The 17,154-nt window shown below is 40.4% G+C and overlaps 1 protein-coding gene across 1 annotated transcript in view; it reads right to left on the bottom strand.

Moving 5' to 3' along the window:
* The window catches only part of TMPRSS15 (transmembrane serine protease 15), a 91,209-nt gene that overhangs the window by 45,015 nt on the left and 29,040 nt on the right, over positions 1 to 17,154 (bottom strand). The window contains 5 exon segments of the mRNA XM_026652663.1: positions 3,065 to 3,206; positions 4,493 to 4,643; positions 5,476 to 5,572; positions 13,476 to 13,625; positions 14,669 to 14,806. Of these exon segments, the coding sequence (XP_026508448.1) occupies positions 3,065 to 3,206; positions 4,493 to 4,643; positions 5,476 to 5,572; positions 13,476 to 13,625; positions 14,669 to 14,806 (678 nt within the window).

The following is a 17,154-nucleotide window of genomic DNA, read 5'->3' as shown; positions in this document are numbered from 1 at the left end:
TGATCGTCTCCGTGCAAAGGGGGGCAAGCAGGAACAAGGTGGGGGGAGAGAGTCAGGGGTACACAGCAGGCCCATCATAGTCCCAGATTGCACGCCGGGGGGATCTAGTCACATAGAGTGTTGGGGCTCTTAGGGATTGGCTTGTTTGGGCCTTGTTTTGAAATGGGATTAGCTTGATTTTTGGTTTATTGTGAAAGTCGGGGTGCTTATTTACCGCGTGAAAGTTGGCAACTGTGCACTACAGGAGAAGGTTTTCTGAGCACTTTTGAAGACAGCTCTATTAATTAATCCAAATGGGCCCAGCCCTGAATCCCTTACTCACATAAAGATCCCTTGTGCATTGGCCATGATCACAATCTAGACGGGTACAACCAACTCCGTTGCAAAAAACACTCTTAGTCATTTCCACTCTATTTGTGTGCTATGCTCAGTGTCATAACATGATTTGAAAATGAGCATTCACAGATTACAGCAATGAATATTGCAAATAAAAATGTAGAACTGACAGTCTTATGCAAAAAAGCTACAGAAATGCTTAGCATTTCAATAACGTTTTGTGATACTGCAAAAGACAATGCCACATTTTACTGAAACATAATGTCTAGCAGAAGAAATTGACTCAACTCAGATTCCTCTCATCTCTTGTTTTCTGACATGACATTTTTAATGAAATCAGTATCAGTAGTAAGTCCATCTTTGTAGTGCAATATTATTTTGAAGCACTTAGGACTTTTGACAACTTAAAAAGAAGATAATTTTTAGTATGCCTTAGATACAGGAAAGCAAACAAGGTATGCTCATAGTTTTCTACCATCCTGTGTCCGCAGAAAGCATGCTTTATTTTCACTATGAAGGACAATCGGGGTGCTTACCATCAATTCCATGCTGAACATATGAATTATATGTTACATGTTGGTCTTGATACTTTAGATAAATGATTTAATTTAATATTTCAACTGTGCAGAAATTTTCAGTTCTTGTGTGATGGTATAGGAAAATGGATACAACTCAGCTTCAGAAATGTAAAAAAATGAGGAGTCCTTGTGGTACCTTAGAGACTGTGCCACAAGGACTCCTCGTTATTTTTACTGATACAGACTAACACAGCTACCCCTCTGAAACCTTCAGAAATGTGTTATAGATTTAAAATCAGGTCAGCACATGGCTGTCAGTGGTAAAACAGAAATCTTATACTGATTCCATTATCCCACAGATGGAACTGCTCAGTGTGTTGGTCATTTATCTACCATTAGAACATCCTTCAACGTTCTTTTGCATTATTTTAAAAACTGGTGGAAGTTTACTCGTGCTTCAATCTCAAAAACGTTCAAATTCTAATGCTGCTCAAATGGAATAGTATGCATCCAGACTGAAATTAATTAAGATAGCTTCATCACACTGCTTCATGAACCAAGAACGATCCGTGTTCTCACTCAGTGAATGCCATATTGCTAGATAATATTATTGAAAACTCACTGAGAATTTTACATAAATGAAGGCCTACAAAGGAAAGAACTAAACTAATTTATTATGGTGATTAGTATTAATTTGTTATCCAAGTTTAACTTTGGACACGGAAACTTTTTATTGAGCTTTCCTTTCCTCTTATATTTATTGCAAGGAAGGTTTAAAATTAATCTTTTATTATATAATCAGAAAGTCTTAGTTTGCTTTCCTTTACTGATGCTTTACATTTAGAGGTGATGGGATTTTTAGTGGAAGGTCAATATTACTAAACAGAACTTTGAGTGATAGGAAACCCAGCCAATAAATTACCCCCGTTATTTTAATTTCAGACCATCATTATTTACTATATGTTGTCAAGTTAGCAACTAGAAGGATTTATAAATGACAGTAACTCCAGTATGAAACAGGACTCTTGTGCACTTATTGTTAATTTCAATTATTTCAGACCTTCTGGGCACACATCAAGTTTTTTTTTTCTTTTAATTATCAAAATTCTCATGATTTTTTCCACAAAAAAAAAAAAAAAAAAAGCAAAAAGCCCTCCAAAATAAAACAAAATAAATTTTCACCATTTTTTGACCAGTTTTACTCATATGTTTACTAAGGCACCTAGAAGGATCGGTGGATCTAGCTTACTGAGTTAATATCAGTTATATTGATTCTACGCTGTGTTATATGCATGTTCTAAAAACAAAATTATGGTTGCATTAAAGAATTTTAAAAAAAAAACCCCTCAAACAATATAAATTCTGGAATTTTAAATCTCTGTGGTCTCCACACAATGGCTCCTGTGAAGTTTCCAGGAATGGTGTAGACCAGGGGTCGGCAATGTTCGGCAGGCGGTTCGCCAGGGTAAGCACCCTAGCGGGCCGGGCCAGTTTATTTACCTGCTGACGCGGCAGGTTCGGCCGATCGCGGCCCCCACTGGCCGCGGTTCGCCATCCCGGGCCAATGGGGGCGGCAAAAAGCAGCCCGGGTGAGCGATGTGCTGGCCGCGGCTTCCCGCTGCCCCCATTGGCCGGGGACGGCGAACCGCGGCCAGTGGGGGCCGCGATCGGCCTAACCTGCCGTGTCAGCAGGTAAATAAACTGGCCCGGCCCGCCAAGTGCTTACCCTGGCGAGCCGCGTGCCAAACGTTGCCGACCCCTGGTGTAGACAGAGGAGTATGGTGCACCAGAAAGGAGGTTTACAGCCAATGTTTTTAATGGCTCATGAACTTTAAATTAAACTGTTGTTCGGGAAGAATGTTTGGATGGTGCCCCCAAACCTAAAGTCTGATATAAACATTAAAATAAAATTCCAGGAAACTTCCCTTTCTACATATTATTGAGACAGGATTTGAGTTCTTCAGTGGGCCTTAAAAATTTAGATGATTTATTCTTTGATACTTTCAAAATCTAGGCCCTGATCCTCAACAGATGTAAATCAGTGTAGCCCTGTGCATGTCAACAGAACTTTGATGATATATGTCAGCTAAGATTTTGACCCCTGATTTGTAACTATGAACAAAGGTCTAAGTAATTAAAGAGTTGAAAATGTTTAAAAACAAATATATTCTTAGAAAATAAACATATACTTTACTTTAAAACAGACTTACTGGGAAGTGAAGGTGGAGTAGTGCTTGTTGGAACCAAAGTTGGTTCTGGATAAATACTTTCCTTACACTGTCCACTTATCAGTCCAATGTCATCCAGGGCAATATCACTTAGACCTGGTTTTTTAAAGGCATCAAAAATAACCTGAAATTCATGGAAAACACAAATTTAGAATGTAATGCTAAATTATCTAACCGTCTGTGCCTTCAGAACAGATTTCCCCTTCTTTCATGCATTTTTTTAATTTCTACCATAATCTCTGGTCTGGAATTCCACTGGTGGGTCACTAATGAGAAGAGATAATTCCCTGCTAGAAAACTTTGTGAAACAGCACTACACAAGACTAGGTTGTGGCTTATGCTTACAAACAGAGAGATCCACTCATCTATCCCCTATATATCAAATGAGTCAGGAGATTAAATACACAATTCTATAATTTCATTATCTATTATAATGAAGTTTCCATACACAGAATCAGAAATCATTATGGTTTAAATTCTCTGCTGGCCTTAATTGGCTTAGCTCCTTTGATTTCCAAGGAGCTGCACTAATTTAATCAGAAGATAATTTACTGTTGTTATTGTGCCCCAAACCTACTATTACCTACAGCAAGCCTATTACCAAATATTAAGCGCTGGTGATCTGAACAGCCAAATGCAATATTCTTCATGGTGTTATAAGGAAACCCAGGTTTCCTGGAAAACTGACTATACCCATATTACAAAAGCATTTGTTTGCTCAGATGGTAACTGCAATCTTTAGCATTCTTTTCTGGCAGTGGTTTTGCTCAAATGGCTGCTCATCTTCACCACCATAACAAGACTAGTCATCCCTAATACTTATGGAATGAATTTGTTGTCTAATCCAGAATAGCTGAAAGAATTACCTAGTGTAGTTATACTATAGACTAATTCTTTTTGATACAAGTAGAGTCATTTTTTTACCCAGCTGGATATAAAAAACATTTCCTTTTGAAGCTAAATTCAAATATATAATTATGTAATTAATTGGCTGAACTATTTGGGAATCTAAAGTTTCTGGTCGAATCTCATTAGGGACAAATGCTTCATATTTTATTCATTGTCAAGGTATTTCAACTTTCAATCAGATTTGGATATGTTCTCAGATTTCCCTTGCTGTGACAAAGAGCTCTCTTTGGATACAAAGCTGGCTGTCCTCAGACAGCAGTAAGTCTCCCTGACCTACCATATCAACAACAACAATAATTTAAACCCTAGAAAATACACAGTCCAGTTCTGAAGCCCCAGTCTTCTGCATACTAATAATTATTTGACAGTAAGTGTTAGTAGACAACAAAGGATATTACTTTTGCAGATGTGGAATACTGCAAATAGTTCCAAAGGTGGTTGGAAAATAAAGTGAAAGAGAGTTAGCTTAAAGTAATAAAAAAGATTAATAGCTTAACAAACCTTAAAGTCAGATGTTTCATTTAATGTTACTTGTCCATAATTCCAGTTGTTTCCATAATTTCCTTCTTTCTGGAAAACTGTCTTTTCCATGTTATTGCTATTCATGATGTTAATACTTAAACGATAAACGTTAGTACCATACATATGATACCTGGAGGGGAAATACCAAGATTTGATATTATCCTATCAGACTGGAATTCATCCAGATGAGTGAATAAAAAGAAATATCATACTGAAAATACTAATTCAAGCTTTTCATTTCATAAGTAGCTTTCTGAAGTCAAGACGAGTCAAAAACTAAAAGGTTTTAATGTATTTTCACCCAATAAATTCTGTGAATTTGTTTCTAATATCCCACCAATATTTATACATTTCTACAATACAGGGTATCAAAAGAATATCATATTCAGACTCAGATAACTGATATTCTAAACACATTTTGATTATGACAGCATCTCTCCAATATGTGTCACCAGACTTCCAGCATGTGTCATTCTGAAGGACTGGCATCTGAAAGCTCAACAAGCTAGAATGGTTTTATAATATGAGGTTTTAAGCCTCATGACTTCATTATGGGTCTTTGGCCGCGTGCCAAAGGTTGCTAATCCCTGCTATAGGGCCTGATTCAAAGCTCACCGGAGTCAATGAAAGACTCTTATTGACTTCTGTGGATTTGGATCAAGGCCCATATTGTAATTTCTTATGGAACTGGATAGTTAGAGACCTGGAGTGAAATCCTAGCTGCAAAATTCCCATTGACTACAATAGGGCCAGGATTTCACCAGAGGAATCTCTAGTTTGTCATGGAAATCCAAACTCTTTGCAGAACTGTGCTGCACTCCTGCTGCATGGTTAAGCCAGGTTGTAGACTTTGAACCAATTGACCAAATAATTTATGACAAAAATACATTTACATATGATTTCATTCTTAATTAAAGGTTATACTTAGTAATTATGTAACTTGCAGATGCTTTCTAACGTACCAAAAACTGAGACAGAATTGATCTGAAGCCGGAACTAAAGTCAAGCTAAAAAGCCGAACTCTCGCTGTAAGTCCTATGGGTGTTGAAATATAAAATCCTGTAAAACAATAAATATCTTTCATTGGCTATCAATTTGATGAAGTTTGATGATGACACTAAATTATTATGGTCAATAAAAAGAATCGGGTAGTAAAAAACACCAGAAACAGCAGTGTTAAGTGCAGATAGCGTGAAATACACGGGAAGACTGGGGAGTGTCACAATAGCAGGTGAAAATGTAAGTGTAAAGTTATCCATGTTGGTAAGCAATTGATTTAAAACTTCTTATATATTTTAATGGGCCCTTAACCTGCACATTGACTGAGCAACTACTCAAGGGGTGAAAATCTGGCCCCATTGAAGTTAGTGGGAATTTCACCAAGTGGGGCAGGATTTAACCCAAGGAGTTTATAATGAATTAATCAGAGTCTGCCCTTATGACAGTTGTACAGGCTTTTGGAGGGAGATTATTTCCCACTCCATACCCTCCATACCACATAATGGGATGTGGGGGGAGGAAAAAAGATTGGGACAATAATTTGTCGTAGCTGGAAGCAATATCAACATGAAACATACATTGTTTGGTAATGTGTTTGCTAGAGTTATCTACACTAATTCTTTGAGGCTAGGAGCCCAAACTTTCTTTTGCAATGTGAAAATGCTAAATGGGGTAAAATTAAGTGGAGAAACACTCTCATTGCAGATCAGAAAGACAATGTTAGCCACAGAATTAAGAGTCCTAAAGGTGAAATTCTGGTTCCAGTGATGTCAGCAAGAAAACTTACAGATGCTAGGATTGTATTGTATAGACCAGGGGTCGGCAACGTTTGGCACGCGGCTCGCCAGGTTAAGCACCCTGGCGGGCCGGGCCAGTTTATTTACCTGCTGACACAGCAGGTTCGGCTGATCATGGCCCCCACTGGCCGCGGTTCGCTGTCCCGGGCCAATGGGGGCGGTGGGAAGCCGCGGCCAGCACATCGCTCGCCCGCGCCGCTTCTTGCCGCCCCCATTGGCCCGGGACGGCGAACCGTGGCCAGTGGGGGCCGCGATTGGCCGAACCTGCCGCGTCAGCAGGTAAATAAACTGGCCCGGCCCGCCAGGGTGCTTACCCTGGCAAGCCGCGTGCCAAACATTGCCGACCCCTGGTATAGACTCTATTGTATAGATGCTTCATGTCTGCAAGATTCATCCAAATACATAAAAGATTAGTTTGTAGAATGAAATCCAAATCAGGTCCTTCATTTCTGTATTGATTTAGAGATGCTCATAATCATAGATTCGTAGAATCTAAGTCCACTGTGATCATGTAATCTGACCTCCTGTATAACACAGGGCATAGAACATTCCGCCCCACAAAAAAAGTCCCTAGAGAATATCTTTTAGAACAACATCTAATCTTGATTTTAAAATTGCCAGCAATGGAGATTCCGCCACAACCCTTGATAAATTGTTCGAATGGTTAATTACTCTCACAGATAAAAATGTATACCTTATTTCAGGGGTGGGCAAACTTTTTGGCCCGAGGGCCACATCGGGGTTCCGAAACTGTATGGAGTTTAACTGTATTAAATTGCTTCCCTTAGGAATGTGCTACTTATGCTGTACTACTTATGGCTGCCAGTGCTGGTGCTCTGAGCAGCATGGTAAGGGGGTGGAGAGAGGGGAGGGGTTGGATAAGGGGCATGGGGTACTGGGGAGCAGTCAGGGGACAGGCATCAGTTCGATGGGGCAGAGGTTGGGGGGACGGTCAGGGGACGTGGAACAGGGGGGGTTGGATAGGCATGGGAGTCCTGGGGGGCCTGTGACAGGGCGGGGGTGTGGATAGGGGTTGGGGCAATCAGGGAATAGGGAGCAGGGGAGGTTGGATGGGGGTGGGGTTCCAGGGGCTGGTTAGGGGTGGGGGGTCCCGGGAGGGGGCAGTCAGGGGACAAGGAGTGGGGGGGGGTGGATGGGTCGGGGGTTCTGACGGGGGCAGGTGCCAGGCTGTTTGGGGAGGCACAGCCTTCCCTACCCAGGAGTAGTATACTAAATTGCTCCCCGTAAGAATGCGCTACTTATGGTGTACTACTTACGGCTGCCAGTCCTGGTGCTCTGTAAGTAGCAAATTCCTACTGGGAGCAATTTAATACACTACACGCTGCCCGGCAGGAGCTCGTAGCCCCGCCGCCCAGAGCGCTGGCGACACGGCAAGCTGAGACTGCGGGGGAGGGGTCCAGGGCTAGCCTCCCCGGCCAGGAGCTCAGAGGCCAGGCAGGACAGTACCACGGGCTGGATATGGCCCGTGGGCCATAGTTTGCCCACCTCTGTCTTATTTACTCCTTTGTCCAGTTTCAACTTCCAGATATTGGATTGTCTTACGCGTTTCTCTGCTGGATGAAGAGCCCACTATTGAATACTTGTTCACCATGTATGTTTTTATAGACTGTAATCAAATCATACCTTTACCTTCTAGTTCTTAAGATAAATAGATTGAGCTCCTTGTGTCTATGAATAGAAGATATATTTTCTAATCCTTTTAACCATTCATGTGGTTCTCCTCTGACCCCTCTACAATTTATCAACATCCTTCTTGAACTCTGGACACCAGAACTGGACACAATATTCCAGCAGTGGTTGCACCAGTGCCGAATAAAGAGAGAAAATAACCTCTCCACTCCTACTCAAGATTCCCCTTTTTATGGATCAACAGAACCTGTTAGTCACAGAGCTGCACTGGGAGCTCATGTTCATATGATTATCCATCATGATGCACAAATCTTTTTCAGAGTCACTTCTTCCCAGGATAGAGTCCCCATTCTGTAAGTATGGCATACATTCTTTGTTCCCATATGTATACATTTACATTTAGCCATAGTAAAAATCAGTGGCTATTACCCAGGATGGGCAGGGATGGTGTCCCTAGCCTCTGTTTGCCAGAAACTGGGAATGGGTGACAGGGGATGGATCACTTGATGATTACCTGCTCTGTTCACTCTCTCTGGGCCACCTGGCATTGGCCACTGTCGAAGACAGGATACTGGACTAGATGGACCTTTGGTCTGACCCAGAATGGCCGTTCTTATGTTCTTATTGCTTCAGCCCAGTTTACAAAGCAATCCAAATTGCTCTGAATCTGTGAGGTGACCTGTCCTCTTCGTTATTTACCACTCCCCCAGTTTTTGTGTCATCTGCAAATTTTATCAATGATAATTTTATGTATTTTTCCAGGTCATTGATAAAAATGTTAAATAGCATTGGGCCAAGAATCAATCCCTGCAGGACCCTACTAGAGACACACCCTTTTGTTGATAATTCCCTATTACAATTACATTTTGAGACCTATCAGAGTTAACCAGCTTTTAATACATTTAATGTGGGTCATGTTAATTTTATATCACTCTAGTTTTTTAAATGAAAATGTCATGTGGCACCAAGTCAAATGCCTTACAGAAGTCTAAGTATATTACATCTACACTAGTACCTTTATTAACCATACTTGTTAATTTCACCAAAAAGATGTCGTTAGCTTGACAGGATCTATTTCCCATAAATTCATGTTGAATGGCATTAATTATATTCATCATCATCATCCTATTACGCCTCTGGCATTTAGGGCAGTGATGAAGCTCCTCCACTCCTGTCTGTTTTTGGCAAGTCTTTCAATGGTTCCCCAGCTGTGCTCCAGGTTTTTCAGCTCAGCTTCCACAGCTCTTCACCATGCTCTTTTTGGGTGGCCTCATTTTTGCTTGCCTTCAGGTGTCCATCTTGTTGCCACTCTGGTGATGGAATCAGTTTCCATCCGAAGCACATGACCAATCCATCTCCAATGTCTCCTGGCAATGATGGTGCTTAAAACCTCTTGGCTGCACTGCGTCAACAGGTCTTGGTTTGAGTTTCTTCTGGGCCAAAAGATCCGGAGGATTTTTCTGAGGCAGGTTGTATGGCATGTTGACAGTTTGGACATGTCATACTTTCTCATTCCCCAGCATTTTGCACTATAAAGTAATGTAGAAAGTATTCAGCTCTGATAAATCTTGAGTTTGGTTTTGGTTTTGTATGTTGATGATTTCCAGACTGTATTTAAGCTCCTGAAGGTGTTCCTGGCTTTATTGATTTTGTTCTGGATGTCCTGGCTTGTTCCACCATCCTGGCTGATGGTGTTGCTCAAGTATGTGAATGTTTCTACATTGGTGAGAACATAATCCTCTATCCATACTGGTGATGGTGAGGCAATATTAAACGTCATGATATCTGTCTTATTGCGGTTGATTTTCAGTCCAATTTGCTGGCTGAATGTATTGAGTTGAGTTGCCTTTTCTTGTATATGGTGTTGGGTATGTGATAGGAGAGCGAGGACATTTGCAAAATCCAGGTTTCAAGGGATGAGAAGGGTGTCCATTTAATGCCTCTTGGCATGTCTTCTGTTATATGCTGCATTACCCAGTTGATGGCAATGCTGAAGAGGATTGCAGACATGAGACACCCCTAACGTACTCTTGTTTTGACTTCAAAACTGAGCTCACTGTGATCAACAGTGCATGCAACATTGAAATAAAAGCTTTTGATGATGTTGATTATATGGAGAGGGATCCCATATGCCCGCAGAATGCGCAATACGCTGGTCCTGTGAATGCTATCAAAAGCCTTCTCAAAGTCTATGGAGTTTATGTAGAGTTGCCATTGCCATTCTAAGCATTGTTCTATTATGTTTCATAGAGTGAAAATCTGGTTTGTGCAGCCACGCACTTTCCAAAAACCAGCTTGCTCTTTTCTGAACGCTATCGACTGCCTTTGATATATGCTGGACTATGATCTTACACACTACTTTGCTTGGCACAGATAAAAGTCTGATACCATGCCAGTTATTACAATCACTGAGAGTTCCTTTCTTTGGTATCTTCACTATAACCCCATTGGTCCACCCATCCAGCACCTTTTCCCTTTCCCAGACTGATGAAATAGAGGGGCCAGGATAGATGCTGCTAACTTAGGATTTATCTTGAACAATTCTGCATTTAAGTTATCCTTGCCAGGAGCTTTCCCATTTTTTAAGGATTTGATGGCTTTAATTATCTCTTCCTTAGTTGGGGTGTCTGTGTTGATATCAAGATCTTCTTCTGCCTCTTGGATGTTTACTTCCTTTTTAGGTGGCTCTCTGTTCAACAATTCTTTGAAATGCTCTATCCAGTACATTTCTTGTTCTTTTTTGGTTGTTAGTAGGTGTCCTTGTTTGTTCCTGATGAGAGCGTTTGTTGGTGTCTGCCGTTTACCACTGATAAGCCGTGTCATTTTGTAGCCGGTTCCTTGTTCACCATGAGCAGCTGCTTCCTCTGTTTGTGTTGATTATCAATATAATGCCGTTTGTCTGCTCTCACAAGGTGGTTGACCTCCCGGTGTGCCTTACTACACTGCTTGTGGTATTTGTCCTTTAGCTTCTGGGATTTTGTGTCTAAAACTTTTTTCTTCAGGGCTCGTCTGGTTTCTATGGCATTCCATGTGCTGGGTGTAATCCACTCCTTCCTTCTCTTCTGCTGTAGCCTAGACAGGTTTCACTGCTCTGTTTATAAATTGTTGTTATTTCGTCCCACTTCTTGTTGATCTCCTCATCTGCAATGCCCTCCTTTTCATCAAGGTCTGCAAGTGCTTGAAACCTGTTCTTTAATTGCAGAATGAAGGCTTTCTGTATTTCAGGGGACTTTAGCTTGTCAATGTCATAATGTCTATGTCCCTTGTTTGGTGGACCCACACTTCTCAGTTTTAGCTTGGTGGTTATATCTGCACCCCTTCTCACTTTCACATCTGTCAGTGAGTGTCACCATTTGCCATTGATCATGATATGGTCAATGTGGTTCTTATCTCTGTCATTTGGAGAACACCATGTCAGCTTGTGAATTTCACGATGATGAAATAGGGTTCCAGTGATGACTAGGTCATTCATATTACAGAAATGAACTAGCCTTTCCCCGTTTTCATTCATGATGCCACACCCATGTCTTCCCATTGCTCTGTTGTTGTTTGTGTTGTCCTTACCGACCTTGGCATTCAGGTCTCCCATGACGATAGTTAGGTCGTAGCATGGTACTCTCTCTAACTCCACCTGTCGTGGAAGGTAGAATTTGTCCTTTACTTCTTCATCACTATCATTTGTCGGAGCATAGCCCTGAATCAGGGTGATATTATTATGTTTCCCTTTCAGTCTGGCTCTCATAAGTCTGCTGCTGATGGGCTTCCATTTGAGCAGGGAATGCTCCACTCCCTTCTTCAAAAGGGTGGCAACACCCTTTCAGAATTGTCCATCATCCCATCCAGAATAGAGCAAAATTTCTCCCGAGGCTGCTGTTAGTCTTTCTGATCTAATTCCATCTGCTCTCGCTGACACCCAGAATGTGTAAGCTATAGCATCTCATCTCTGCTGTGACCTGAGCTAGCTTCCCTGTTTTGTACATTGTCCGTACGTTCCAAAAACCAAGTCTGGTTTTTGTCTTGGTATTGAGCACTTCAGTCTTCATGCCAGTGGCTTCCTTTTGGCTTTCACCATTGGCAGTCATACAGGTCATTGACTCCTGAAGGCCATCACACACAGTAAAGGTCAATTTCTCCGTTGCTGTTTCCATAACATATTTTGTTTTTTACGGGACAGGGTTGTTAGCCCTATGCCAAACTCCCCAACCTGGAGGACCAGGATTTCAGTTTTGTCTGGCCCCAATCCAGCATGGTTGAACCTACCAGGAGCAAAAAGCCCCAGCCAACACAGACTCTGGGGATCGTTAGAGCACACAAGCTGTCCCGCCACGACAAGGCATGGACACCAGAGGACCATCCTTTAATTATTTATTAATCAAGTCCCATATCAGCCATTCCATGATCTGCAACTATATTGAAAAAGTTTTCTTTAGAAGTAGGTGAATGAAAGATTAAATGGAAACATGTCATCCCTATTTTGAAAATGTCTGCAAATATTTCAAGCAATGTACTTCTTTCTGATCCTTGGTTCATTAATTCTCTGAGCAATCTGAATCAATTTGGGGAAACTTGTCCAATAATACATATAGTTTTACTTTAGAGTTTGTGCTGTTTATATGTATTATTATGTAGCATGCATCATTTTGGCATGAGGCATGGCACCGTTTAATACAATATGATGTGAAGAAAGTGAGGTGAGATTTAAGTCTAATTTAAGTTGAAAGTAAATCTTTTCTAGTGTAGGTTTGAAGTATTATGCTGATTTGGTTCTGAGGCTTGTTGAATGTGTATTATCTCTTTTGCTTTTTTGGAGAGAAGCAAACAAAATTGAACATTTTTAATATCTGTGTATAATGATGCCAGCTCATATGTTTACATCAAACGGAGGCAGTAGAAATCTGAATGTTGAAATAATGGTAATATTGCATATAAGAACTGTCAGTTTAGATCTAGTGAGGTGAAAGAGGAAACATCTAGAATAAATGAAAAATTCAGAGTTGAAAATCACTGCCAGATGCTTTACTAAATGAATTCCATGTTATTTCAACTGATTTGGCTTGCAGAATTTGAGAATGAAAATAAGATACTGTTCTCAAGACTTTTTGGGGAGTGCACATTTATGTATTACAGCCAGATGAATACTTTATACCAAATAACGTATTAGGCAATTTACCTCTTTTTCTGTAAGTAATTTATATTTCAGCAAATTACAATTTTCTGTATTTAATTAATCACTGAATAAATTCTGAATAATTCTCAGTCTCACAAAGAGTTTGTTGTGATTATTCAAAGTGAAATTCAAAGTACATTGATTAGTATTGATTGGGCTGACAGATCATGTGGGGATATTTTTGTTTACCCACTGAATAAGCAGAAACTTCAGATTCAGTTTTCTAGGATGAGTATTCACAATTACTAATTTAAAATGTGCAGCCCATGAATAGTCTCTATTTGTTTAAAATTAACTTTTTTCTTTGGATGTTCCTTCTATTAAACTCTTTGCTATAATTTGTTCTTACCTGACAAGTTGCCATATGTATGATCATAATCAGGGCCAGACATAAATGGAAAGGTAGGCCCACTAATTCTCTCCCATTCACTATCATCTTCTAAATCTTGAATCCAGTAACAAAAGCCATCTTCAAAATTGCAGTTAATTTTTTCATTATCTGTGAATAATATCAGATAAGAGTGTAAGATTGATGATTTCATCAGCATGTCCAACTGTTCATTTCTATGAAAAAACAGAGTTTGGATTTTAAGAGTGCCTATGAGGACTGCAACATATGGCCATTTTTGATTCACTCCACTTAGGAGCAACATTATAAAGTTGAAACAGTGTATATGTTTTCCTAATGAGCCTAAACTCCTTTATGTGCTGCAGTATCCATGGAGTTGACCGTAAGTGCCCAAGCACTTAAAAATTCCTTTGATGCTCCGTAGCTCAACAATATCCCATTCTCTTTTCTTTCCCTGTCTTCACTCCAGCATTGTTCTTTTGAAGGCTTCCACAATTCTTTTTCTCCCCAACACTATCTTGCTCAGTATTGTTCCCCAGTAGGAAGGGGATCTTGTCTTCTGCCCACCATACTTTCTATTGCAGCTCACACCTTATGCAAGGGTTCCCAGAGCACTGGAATCTTGGCCAGCCAGCTGCCTCATGTAGCCATATTCTCCCACAGGGTCATGCCCTCCTCACCCCCATTACTCAAAATGTAGCATCCTACACAGCAAGCACCTGTCCAGCCTATGCCTAATTTTTTCCCTGAATATCTGGAAACATCTAAGCTTAACTCATGAAGTTGTCCTTCATTTGTCACAAACAGATTGGCTACATTCCGATTTTCTTCCAATATGTCTATTGACTGAAGCTGATATGCTCCTCTATTTGCTTTAACTGTTCTAGGACCATCACTCATTGCAATGAGTTAAGCCACCAGTAACTACACAGTTTAATTCACCCTCAAGTGAGCAGATACTGAAGAACAAATGGTAATGCCAATGATTTTCAATTGCTCATTCTTAAATATATTTCTTATGACATATCCACAAGCTTTAGTTTTTATTAAATATGGATCCAGTTGCAGAACTGGGCCATAAGATGTATCAGTTCATTGCTCTCAATATCTCTACTTTCTCCCTTTATCAAACACAAAATACAGATTCATCAGCCTTTGCTGTTGAGAAATAACAAAGGACAAAAGACACTTACTGCTTAGCTCACTGGTACGAAATGTGGTATATGTTGCTTTGAATCCATTATAATTTTCAGAATAATCTGTAATAAACTCCGCTGTAGCCTCATCAGAAAAAATGTAAACTGTTCCAGGATTTGTCCCCCAAAGCGAAGCTAAGAATAAATAAAAAAGTTACAGAAGGTAATTCGATGTCACTTAAAATGAGTGGTGCTATTATAAAAAGAGAGTGAGTATGACTGTTTCTTTCAATTCTGAATAAATCCCTCTTTACAGAAGTGGTGGCTCTAGCTAAAAAAACAAACAAAACAGCATTTTTCTAATTAGCTAAAATATAATTACTTTTGTGAGGTAAAGCTCTGCCCTCAGATCTGCACATCCATCTTACTTTAACTTCAGCACAGATGCTAGCTAGTGAACAAAGTACATTTTCTAATATAATAACTGTAACTAAACTGTGGTTGTGCTTTAATTGTATTTTGCAATATCTAACTATTCACATATTAGCTCTTCAACTTCATACTTATTTCCCTATAAATATTCTGGAGTTTTTGATACATGTATAAACTCCAAAACTCTAAGACCAGAAGGTCGACTACATGATTTCATTACTTGAGTTTATCCCCATGGTTTGGTAATTAATACTTTTATTTTTAGAATCAAAGAACTTTAAATACACTATGATTACTTTGTAGTTTTATTTTTTTAATAATGTATACATCATAAAACTATGAAAAATATAACAAAAGCAATTACAGTGTAGTCAAAAGTCATATATGACTGTGATTTCTAAAAATTATTTATGAAACTAAAGGGGTCATGCAATAAGTAACTCAGTCATGTAGTTAGTTTCCTGGTTATGAGCATGAGCCAATACCCAACTGAGGTCAGTAGAAAGACTCAAATTAACTTCATTTGGCATTGGATCGGGTCCTATTTTATGAGCCACTGCATTATAATATATCCAGGGGGAGGCAAATCCTGGACTCCCAGTTTCCATTATGAAGTGGAGTTTAGGCTAGGCTCTCTTCCTTCCTCAATGTTTAGACAATTTCATACAGTTAGCAACTATGTGTTCTCCTCGAGAGGAATGTTTTGACCATTTTAATTCTATAAATTCCCACAGTATTCTTGCCAGCAAGTTAAAGTAGTATGGGCTGGATGAATGGACTATAGGATGGACAGAAAGCTGGCTAGATCGTTGGGCTCAATGGGTAGTGATCAATGGCTCCATGTCTAATTGGCAGCTGGTATCAAGCGGCTACTAAACTGGGAGGAGTGGTAGATATGCTGGAGGGTAGGGATAGGATACAGAGGGACCTAGACAAATTAAAGGATTGGGCCAAAAGAAATCTGATGAGGTTCAACAAAGACAAGTGCAGAGTCCTGCATTTAGGATGGAAGAATCCCATGCACTGCTACAGACTAGGGACTGAATGGCTAGGCAGCAGTTCTGTTCAAAAGGACCTAGGGGTTACAGTGGACGAGAAGCTGGATATGAGTCAACAGTGTGCCCTTTTTGCCAAGAAGGCTAATGGCATTTTGGGCTGTATAAGTAGGGGCATTGCCAGCAGATCGAGGGATGTGATCATTCCCCTCTATTCAACATTGGTGAGGCCTCATCTGGAGTACTGTGTCCAGTTTTGGGCCCCACACTACAAGAAGGATGTGGAAAAATTGGAAAGAGTCCAGTGGAGGGCAACAAAAATGATTAGGGGGCTGGAGCACATGACTTATGAGGAGAGGCTGAGGGAACTGAGATTGTTTAGTCTGCAAAAGAGAAGAATGAGGGGGGATTTGATAGCTGCTTTCAACTATCTGAAAGGGGGTTCCAAAGAGGATGGATCTAGATTGTTCTCAGTGGTAGCAGATGACAGAACAAGGAGTAATGGTCTCAAGTTGCAGTTGGGGAGGTTTAGATTGGATATTAGGAAAAACTTTTTCACTAGGAGGGTGGTGAAGCACTGGAATGGGTTACCTAGGGAGGTGGTGGAATCTCCTTCCTTAGAGGTTTTTAAGGTCAGGCTTGACAAAGCCCTGGCTGGGATGATTTAGTTGGGAATTGGTCCTGCTTTGAGCAGGGGGTTGGACTAGATGACTTCCTGAGGTCCCTTCCAACCCTGATATTCTATGATTCTATGAAATCTTTAAAAATATGCCAAAATGATAATTTAAAACTAGGGTGATATAGATATGTATGTACCAAATTCTTCCCTTCCACAGTTTTTTCCTTCTTAGCAGAATGGAAACTCTGTGTGGAAATCCCTTGTAATTCTTCCTTCGTGGGATATGCAGTGCCCCACGGAAGATCCCCTGGATCTACAGATCTTGGAAAGAGCTAACGGTGGTAAAGTGCATATAGGTGTCCTATGCCTTTATACTACCACCAGATCTTTCCCCCAACACTTCCTTCAGCTCCTGGGAAGCATGGCTGCTGCAGAAGCAATACTACCAAGGGATCTCCCAATTGAAGCTTCCTGATCCCCCACAAAGGAACCATGTA

This window comes from Terrapene carolina, unplaced genomic scaffold (genome assembly GCF_002925995.2).
Source record: "Terrapene carolina triunguis isolate 2854851 unplaced genomic scaffold, T_m_triunguis-2.0 Scaffold38, whole genome shotgun sequence".
Classification (NCBI taxonomy): domain Eukaryota; kingdom Metazoa; phylum Chordata; order Testudines; family Emydidae; genus Terrapene; species Terrapene triunguis.
This window is presented reverse-complemented; position numbering and strand designations above follow the sequence as displayed.